Source organism: Semicossyphus pulcher, unplaced genomic scaffold, assembly GCF_022749685.1.
Source record: "Semicossyphus pulcher isolate SPU_LCO1_2020_fin unplaced genomic scaffold, fSemPul1.0.p SCAF_1, whole genome shotgun sequence".
Lineage (NCBI taxonomy): Eukaryota > Metazoa > Chordata > Actinopteri > Labriformes > Labridae > Semicossyphus > Semicossyphus pulcher.
In genome coordinates this window covers 21,660,873-21,670,529 of record NW_027211603.1, presented here as the reverse complement: position 1 = coordinate 21,670,529, position 9,657 = coordinate 21,660,873, and the positions used below count along the sequence as shown (strand labels likewise).

The 9,657-nt window shown below is 39.6% G+C and overlaps 1 protein-coding gene across 1 annotated transcript; it reads left to right on the top strand.

Annotated features, from left to right (window-relative positions):
• Positions 1-1,392: 1,392 nt before the first annotated feature.
• Positions 1,393-9,656, top strand: LOC138588415 (proline-serine-threonine phosphatase-interacting protein 1-like). The gene is made up of 15 exons (XM_069658528.1): positions 1,393-1,518; positions 2,175-2,275; positions 2,700-2,774; positions 3,198-3,232; positions 3,345-3,451; positions 3,604-3,666; positions 3,873-3,965; positions 4,497-4,542; positions 4,789-4,868; positions 5,256-5,354; positions 6,675-6,771; positions 6,944-7,040; positions 7,310-7,398; positions 8,242-8,357; positions 8,545-9,656. The coding sequence occupies exons 1-15, from the start codon at positions 1,486-1,488 to the stop codon at positions 8,683-8,685; spliced, it is 1,272 nt and encodes a 423-aa protein (XP_069514629.1). The 5' UTR covers positions 1,393-1,485; the 3' UTR covers positions 8,686-9,656.
• The last annotated feature ends 1 nt before the right edge of the window (position 9,657 follows it).

The following is a 9,657-nucleotide window of genomic DNA, read 5'->3' as shown; positions in this document are numbered from 1 at the left end:
CCACTCCAGCAGGATGGCAAGCTGTAATACAAGGCTTTGGATGAACTTGGAGTTAGTTTTATTTATATGCTAATGAAACAATTTAAATTAGTTGGAGTATTTAGTAATGAACATATTAATGGATACTATATTTACAGTAGATATCGCTGTCTGATGTATCGCCAAATTTGATTTGATTTTCGCTTTAAGCTCATAAAAAAGTCTGTGTTTTGTAAACAAATGGTTCTAACAGGACCGAAGAAGCTCTTGAATATATAACACCAAAATTGCACCCCAGCATGCGTCATAATAAAAATAAATAAATAAATAAATACAAGTAAAAAGACTAAGACTAAGCTCCATTATTGTCACTTGGCTGCACAGATGTGCACTGTCCCTTTAACGTGTCGTTAGGTGTGTGACAGAATGATCCCCCAGCTTTGCGAGGGAGCAAAAGATTTTCACACTTCTCATTGAGCGGCTGGTGAGAGACACCGCCGTCTGTCCTTCTCCTCACTTTGAAAATCAATAATAAGCTTCTATGTGCTCATCCACGTGTCTCTGTGTGTTCCCGCAGAGATGCCCGAGGCACAGATTTGTATTCATCTCAACCAGGATCAGAGATTTAGGAGTTTATGTCCGACCCCCTGTGGAGATTTAAGAAGTACTGACTCAGTGGAGACGGGAGAGTTTGATCATGGAAGACTGAAAAGACTCGGTTTGTTTGGTGTTTTAGAAAGGTCTGTGTCTCCCCCTTGTGGTCATCACAGGAAATAAGGGTTTGAATGAAATGTTTGCATTAAAGCTTTTGAAGATATTTAAAAGAAGAAGAAGAAATGATTATTCACATTTATAAGAAGAAATATTTGGAACATCATGCTTTAATTTGCCTGATGAACAAACTTTGGGGTCTAGTAACATGACATTTACAATAACATACATGAATTGTTACTGATTAAGTTGAAATGGGTTTGTGTTACACCTTGCTAAAGTATAATAATAGTTTGAATTATATATAATCGTATACGTGCAGTCTACGTGCAGTCTACGTGCTAGCTGGTAGACCTGCAGTCACACATTTGCTAACAGCAGGCGTGACTAAAACCGTACAGTATGAATGCGTGAGCCTGTCACTTTAAATGACCTAACCAACAACCACAGCAGAGCTGACCTGCAGCTAACATATCACGTCAAACACACAGACGCATGCATGCTACATTATATCCTTACAGTAGTCTAAGTTATCTGCTGATATCTTTAAACTTTAACACTTTGAACAACACATCTTTGCTCTAAATGATAGCGAAAGAGATGCTGTTTCACACATGGGCTGAGCTCTCTGTGGTCAGTGACATCATGGGACAGAAGCTCTTCCTCATTCAAAATGACTCACTGACGTTTGGGCCACTCACGGTTTTGCACTTGTCCCCAACAACTTGATTTAAGACCTGTGAGAGAAGTTCATGCTGAGGAGAGCAACTTGAGCTGAAGTAAATTACAACTGAGATGGCTCCTTTGATGTTTAAAGATGCCTTCTGGGTAAGTGTGTTTTTGTGTCTTCATGCTTTCCTGTAACTGTCCTGAGAGATGTTTGGTATCTTTACAGTCATGCAGTCAGGTATTCATGCTGACAAACACAGGAAGTGGACATAACTCTATAGATATTCTATACAACATTTTATCATCATAGCCTGTGTCTGCCATAGCACTCTTTACTGGTTTAAATACATTATATTTTAACAATGTGATTCCCTAAATAATGCCGCATTAAAGCCCTATTTATGTCAAATATCCATCTTTAAGCCCTGCATGCGTCCATGTACCTGCGTGCGCCCAAGTTGAATTAAATGGAATAAACTGTCTCTGTGAAGTTATTAAGTTTGCAGAGGAAGTAGTAGTGAGCAGAGCTGTTCATAAATCCCATACACTGTTTTCTACTCCCCTCAGTGTTTAAGCTATTGTACGTGACTAACTACGGCTCTTTGCCTTATTTGACGATCACTCTGCTCCACACATAAGGGCAGTTTTATGAAGTTCTGAGTATGTTGCCATGTCATAAACAGCTATTTTTTGCTCTGCGCTACTTCTGCATTTTTACCACAAAGTGAGTCCAGGATTAACACAAGGATATTTTGCAATAGCTGTTGAGCAACTGCCATATTTCTCTAAGGTCGTTATATGTTGTTTTGTAACAGGGGTCTGAATTCACGTGCCATGCCGGATACGACGCAGTGATCCAGAGGTTACGGGATGGGAGGCAGATGTGCAAGGATGTGGAGGAGCTGCTAAAGATGAGGTAGTAGATGAAGGCAAATGTTTAAAATCACACATACCAACTTACATAGTAACAGAATTAAATGTGCATACGTCTAAGGAAACATTTCTGCACTGTTCATAGAATCAGTAAACTACTGTGTCACTATGAAAAGAACTGGTGATGCTGGAGATTTTTATCATGACACAAGTGTAAATCACACTGTAAGATGGAAGTTCTGTCTAAAATAAACGCGGTCAGCGTTAGTTCATGCAAAAGAGAGAGGCCTCCGACGCCTCTGTGTTAACAGGGTTAAAGTTCAAGTGATAGAATCTGCATGTGAAGACACAATAAAATAATGCATGTGTAACACGTGTAAGGATGGCAACAGAAGTTAGTTTTACATCTTAACACTGAACAGTTTCCGGGCTCCTGCATGATGAATTTGTGTGTTCATCCTGCGCAGGGCGCTCGCAGAGGAGAAGTATGGAAAGGAACTGGTGACTATCGCTCGCAAAACAGGAGGGCACACAGAGATCAGGTGAATGCCAGACAATACAAACACGGTACACTCAGTATACATGTATGATGTCTTTTTAAAAACTCTGTGAGGAGTTTCAAACACAGCTGATTAAAACTGACCTGCAACATGAAATATACATCAGTCAGGAGGCTTTGAGTCATATTCTTTTTAGAGAACAGACATGTGTGTGTCTTTGTCTGTGTGTGTGTGTGTGCGTGCGTGTGTGTAGTCAGACAAGTTGAAGTGAGATTTCTTATCACTTTGTGTTCTCAGAACAGAATAGGAACCAACACATTGCTCAAACATTACAGCTGTGGTTGAAATGACAAAATGTGGGGAGATAAATGTTTCATTTGAGGTCTGCAAACATCCTCAGACAATGTGTGTCCTTTTGAAATGCAGCTGAATGACTTCTAACCTGACATACACATTGTTTTCCAGCACCTTGAGAGCATCCTTTGAACATTTAAAAACACGTAAGTTCATCCTGTTATTTGCCACCCTGGGCAGTTTTAACAAAAGTACAGCTTCTGTATTACTTATATGTCTGAAGTTTTGAGTGATTAACTTTGCTGGTTTTGTCTGCAGAGATCGAGAGCATCGGGAACTTCCACATCCAGTTGTCTGATATACTGAAAGAGGAGGTGAAAAAGGTTGAGACATTCAGAGAGCGGCAGAAAGAGCAGAGGAAGAAGGTACTGGGCAAGCGGCGTTGCTTAACAACCAACTTATTGTTTATTTTAGTGGTGATGTTTGAACACCCTGGTGAACATAATTTGACAGCCTTTTCTAGCTTAATGCATAAAGAATAGAACAATCATTTCTGACCCTTTTGTTTCTGCTGTAGTTCCAAAGCATCATGGACAAGGTCCAGAAGAAAAAGGTGTCTTTGTACAAGAAAACCATGGAGGTACAAAAACAGCCACTGCTCAGTTCATTGAAATTAATATCACACATCTGATCCAGAATCAAACAAGATTTGTTTCTAATTGTAAAGAAACAAATTGAACGGCATACTGCTATATGACCATTTTTGGCCTAAAGAGCAAACTCTGCTCCCCTCTTCCTGTCCGTGGTGACACTCTAGCTTGTGGTTTCTGTTTCTCTTTCTAACAGTCTAAGAAAAACTACGAGCTGAGGTGCAGGGAGGCAGAAGAGGCCGAGCAGGGGGCTGAGAAGACAACCGTGTCATCTAAAAATCAAGACAAGGTGCAACAACTAAATGAACTTTGTCACTATAAAACAGATGTCTTAACGGGGTTCAAGTTCAAACTTACTGCTTTTGCAAGACCGTAGTTTTTGCACACCAATGCAACAACAAAAATTTAAAACATCGGGCTGCAGGGTGGTGCAGTGGTTAGCGCTGCCGCCTCACAGCTAGATGGTTCCTGGTTTAAATCGGGTTCGGACGTAGGCGGCCTTTCTGTGTGGAGTTTGCATGTTCTCCCCGGGAACATGTGGGTTCCCTCCGGGTACTCTGGCTTCCTCCCACAGTCCAAAGACATGCTCATTAGGTTCATTACCAGCTAGGTAATGAACCTAACTGGGACCCTGAACACAATAGGTAATATAGATAAAGGATTGATGGATGGATATTCAGCAAATGAGACAAATTAAGCAACATGTCTGACCTGTTTTGGCCTTCAGTGTAACAATAATCTGTTTGAATGTTAATGTTTGATGTAACAGCTTGTCATATTTGTCATGCATGCCGCTTGCTGTGTCGTATTTATTTCACAGGTACGTCTCAGGGCCAAGCAACACAGACAGACAGCCAATGAAGCAGGTATGACTCAGAGTCACATTTCATTACTATATATTTTTTTAACCTTTTTAAACATTTATATTCTCCCGTATTCATGACATTTCTCAGTACAGCAACCTCTAGTTATCTATATTAAGACAATTCTGAACCATACATTATTTGTTTTACAAATCTTGTAAGAGACTCAACATAGTTGCCTTATTACATTTGCATTCATTGCTGTGGTTCACTGTTAACCATCTCTAATGGAGCTCTGATCCCTTACAGAGAAGCTGTACTTCAACAACATCATGCAGCTCGAGAGCATTCGCCAGGACTGGGAAGAAACACACAGAAGCACCTGTGAGGTAGTTAAAGTAATTTTTCTTTTGCCTGTACAGCGCTCTAACATCACATCACAACTCAGATTAATGGCTTCTAACCACAGACACACACACCTCACACCACATCCCTTTTCTCTGTACAAAGTGGGATTCCAATTATAGCTGTATTCTAATGCCAACCAGAGAGGAAGGCTGCTTTATACTGCATTAAATGTGCAAAACATGTGCATCATCTTGCAGTAGGATACCTTAGTATAAAAGTCATGCTGTTCTCTTTAAGGTGCAATGAGCAGGTTAGCTCTAATAATTCAGATGATACTGCCGGCCTAACGCAGATGAATGAAAATACTACCAAAGTAACTGATATAAGTTTGTTAATGATATTGTATGGTATGTGTATGTGCTTCTCAGGTGTTCCAGCAACTGGAGGGTGATCGCATCAGCATGCTCAGGTGCACTCTCTGGGACCACTGCAATCACTTCTCCATGCAGTGTGTCAAAGATGATGAGGTGAGCCCACTTTCTCTGTACGTACAAAGTTTTAAAAGAGTACACTCCATGGTCTCTGCGAGAGGCTTGGTTTTCAGAGTTCAAAGCTTCTGTACAAAACGAATTTTAGCCATAAACGTGTGGTAAAAAAATGTAGCCAAACATTGCCGTGTTATAAGAGCCCTGTCATGTAAGAGTTTAAAGTAGTGCTTAAATCTGAATTCATCTGTTTGTTGCTGTGTTGTGGCATGGTCCCAGCAATATTTTCGTCCTGACTGAAATATCTCGATGACCACAACAACTTCAAAGTTATAATCTTGAAGATCTCAGTTTTGTTCTCTGTAGCGGAACCTTTGCATTAGCAGTGATTACTGGAGCACACTCTATTTACAAATTTGTTTCTTTTTCTTGGGATTTTCACTTATTTTTGAAGTTGTATCTGTAGCCATCGATCTTTTCTTTGTTTGTTCAGCCATAGTAGATTACTGTTTACTCGCAACACTCGCAGAGACCGGAAAAGCAGTCGCTTAGCTCCGCCTACCCTCTCTGACAGACCAACCACTGCTAGGTGATGGAAAACGCGTCACTAACTGGACGCCGCGAAAGTCGAGACAGACACCCAGTCCGTTATAATACTATATACTGCAAATGCAAAGGCTTTCATGAGTGGGCCATAGGCTCATCACCATTTTGTTACCTCATTTGGCGATAGATAGTGACTTAACAGACATTTATTTACATGAAAATCTTCAAGGTTATTACTTTAATAAAGTATGTGTACGTATTTAAACCTGTATCAATCTGTTTGGAACTGTGTTGTGGCACGGTCGCAACAACACTGGTCCTGACTGAAATATCCACATCTTTCAGATAAATTGCTCTTACCCTCATGGTCCAGAGAAGATGCGCTAATTAGCAAATGTTAGCATGCTAAAATGCTAAACTAAGATAGTGAACATGGCTCAACATCAACATGTTCAGCAACTGCTCACAATGATTATGCTAACATTGTTATCGTGAGCATGTTAGCATGCTAATGTTATCATTTAGCTCAAATCATAGCTATAGCTAATGACAGCCCCAACACCAGCGTGGCGGTGGATATGTGGACTCTTTCTTTAAAGCCAGAGAGACAGCACGTTTCTCCCCATTTGTTGGATGATTTAGCCGAACCTTCACAAGTGATTATGTTCCTTCTCGTTTATTTTTAGCATAGATAACTTCACTGAATATTTAAGTTTCTCTCTAAAGAAATGTTTGCATAGCTAATGTATTGTTACAGGAGAAGTATTCAAGTGTACAATTTGGATTTCACGTAAATGTTTCTGTCTTTAAAATCAGTTTTACGAGGAGGCGAGGAAGCTTCTGGAACTGTGCGACATCACAACAGACAACAACTGCTTCATAGGGTTGAAGAGCACGGGGTCGAGGCCTCCAGGTGAGCTGTCAGGATGGGCCAGGTATTTGATGATAAGAACAAACTTTAAAAAAGAAGTGAGAAAAAGGTGTCACTTCATAAGAACTATATTTAGAGTGGGAGTGAACCTCTTACCTTCTCAAAGTACAGGCAGAAAGCAACACTTGACCTCACTTCCCTTTTCCTCTCACAGACCCCATTGTGTTTGAGAGCTACAACCACAGGGACACAACCAGGGACAGCAATGGCCAGGCTTGTTTTGCTGGAGCAGGAGACGACATGATGATGAGGTCTGAAGCAATTCACTGTGGAGGAGGAATCGGGAGGAGACATAATGTTTACTGTACAATTTGAACAATAATTCCAAGAGGTTGTTACAGCAAGAAAACTGTCCCCTCCTGGTTCATCTTTCCAAAATACCTTCTTCCTCTTTTGACTTTCAACATATTTGAAGGGACCACGTGCAGCAGATATTTACACCCCTTTGTCTGATAACTACAACATTTCTGGACAACACTGTGTATATCCTAACATCTCTCTCTTAACCTGGATCACTCAGGTCCTCTGTGAGCCTTATGGCGAGTTCTGTGGACATCAGCGATGACAGTTCTCTAAACTCACATCCAGCAGGGACATCTGTTGGTGAAAGTAAGTACTGCACTTGTTAGAGCTCTCATATACTGTAGTTCGGTTTAGTGGGGTCTAATGAACCTTTTAGAGTCATTCACCTCACGCGGATGCCATTTGCCTCTGATATCACACTTATAATGGGAAGCTTCAATGCTGTTATTATGTCATACTGCTGTGTTCCAGGTTTGCAAATTATAAAAGCTTAACCTGACAATACTTTGTCACTTTACTGATTCCAGATTGATCAGCAACTAGAAAGACCTTGGATAACGTTAATCCAGAGGGACATCGGGCCGTATTTCGATTTTAAATCACATATTTCATAACCCATTAGCTACTGTTAATGGGTGAACGGCTAATGTTAGCTAACAGTTAGCTAACAGTCACCCAACCTAGCTAACAATAAAGTGAAAATTAGGCCATTTTAAAGGTAAAACAACCATTTTGATAATTGTTAGAAACCGACAGCTTTGACACAACGGCTTACGTGAACATTCAACCAGTTGCTAGCTAACATTACCATTAGCTTGGCGTGACATCACAGGAAAATGGCTGCCATGTAAATATGGTGAATTGTGCCCTAAATGGATCTAATTTTATTGATTAAAGGATTCACATATTCAAAATAAGAAAAAAAAATAGTGTTAAACCACCTTTAAAAATAAAAAGCCTTATATGCCTTATAACTAAAGTGTTGATTGATTTTTATACATCATCAATTAATAGAATATATAAGGCAGTTAGAAAAGTACGTTATGCAACCCTTAAAAAAAGTTGTGAAATATCTATGCGATGTATAAAATGTCTAATTTCTCAAACATTTTTGCAAACATTTTGCATTTGCTTTCACTTTGTCTTTAGTGGAGGTTTCAGATGATGGATATGCCCCCCTGCCAGGCCTCCAGCATGCAGCACCACTGGTCACAGTTTCAGCTGATGATGACAGCTACATTGCACTTTATGAATACGTTGCACGGGTGATTCACTATGAATATTTTATTCAGTCTAATAACTATTTAAAATATTTAAAACTTTTTTTTCACTGGCAAAGTACCGTTGTTTTGATAGTATGGTATTTTAAGAAGGTATTGTAGGTTTTTAAGTTGTCAGTGTTTTTATGTGTGTAACTAACATTTGTCATCTTTGTTCACATTGACTGGTCAGGAAGAGGACGAGCTGTCTGTCAGTAGAGGGGAGATGGTCCGAGTGTTGGAACGAGGAGAAGACGGCTGGTGGGTAGTGGAGAGGAACGGGCTGGCTGGACTGGTGCCAGGAAACTATCTGGGCAAAAGACACAACATCTGAAAACACACACACACACACACACACACACAAACAATAACAACAAAATACAGACAAATGCAGATGGACAAATTACATCACACACCAAAACACATTTTCGTTCATTCATGAACATAAACTCAGGCCACTTCACCTGCACACTCACATTTACAAACACATCAGGCTTTCTAGTGGACCTAACGATCCTGCTCAACTTAATATATTTCTGAACCTGAATTAAACAGCATCCTTCAGTACATAGCAAGTTATTTAAAGAATTTACAAGTTAGCTTTCAGAGTGATTTCTTTCCTGATCTGCAGTTATTGTATAATGACAAGCCGCTAAAACATATAACAGTTACCCTGCTACCTCATGTGTTGTACAGCTGAAAGTCTCACATTCCCATTTAATGCTTTCCGCTTAAGTCTTATTTGATATGGTGTTTTGTACAGTTTTAAAAAGGCTTCCAATCAAATAGGTCTGCCAATATGTCATATTTTCTGTCCGATTAACATTTCATTTGCTATTACTAAAAGCAGAAGGACTAGTGATTGTTCGAGCTAACATTACTTTATTATCAACAATCTGAACATAATTAAATCATGTTCATGAATTCATATCCAATTGACAGAATCGGTTGCTGTTATTAATTATAATTCTTATCCTGACAACAGCCTTGAAAACAGTTTTAACTATTGCCTTGGACTATTGCTGTTTATTATATTTATTATTTATATGCTGTCTAAATCAAAAGTGCAGCTGCATATATGGATGATTCAGTAGATGAGAGATATATGCAGCATGTTGAACTAGCACTTTGGTTTTGTCTCTCAGCTCAATGTTTCATTTCTTTGTTGTCTGTGTTTGTGAGCTGGGGAAGATGGTGGGTTATGGTCTGTGCTGTATGTAAAGATATGTCTGCCGTCTTTATTATTCTGTGACCCTTAAGTAGACCATCAGCTACTGTACTGTATAAAACAACGTTAAACAGTCAT

Coding starts and splice junctions, on each gene's coding strand:
- LOC138588415 (XM_069658528.1), top strand. CDS start 1,486: ATGGCTCCTTTGATGTTTAAAGATGCCTTCTGG. Junction 3,452..3,603: donor AGAAAGAGCAGAGGAAGAAG/GTACTGGGCAAG, acceptor TTTCTGCTGTAG/TTCCAAAGCATCATGGACAA. Junction 3,966..4,496: donor CATCTAAAAATCAAGACAAG/GTGCAACAACTA, acceptor TTTATTTCACAG/GTACGTCTCAGGGCCAAGCA.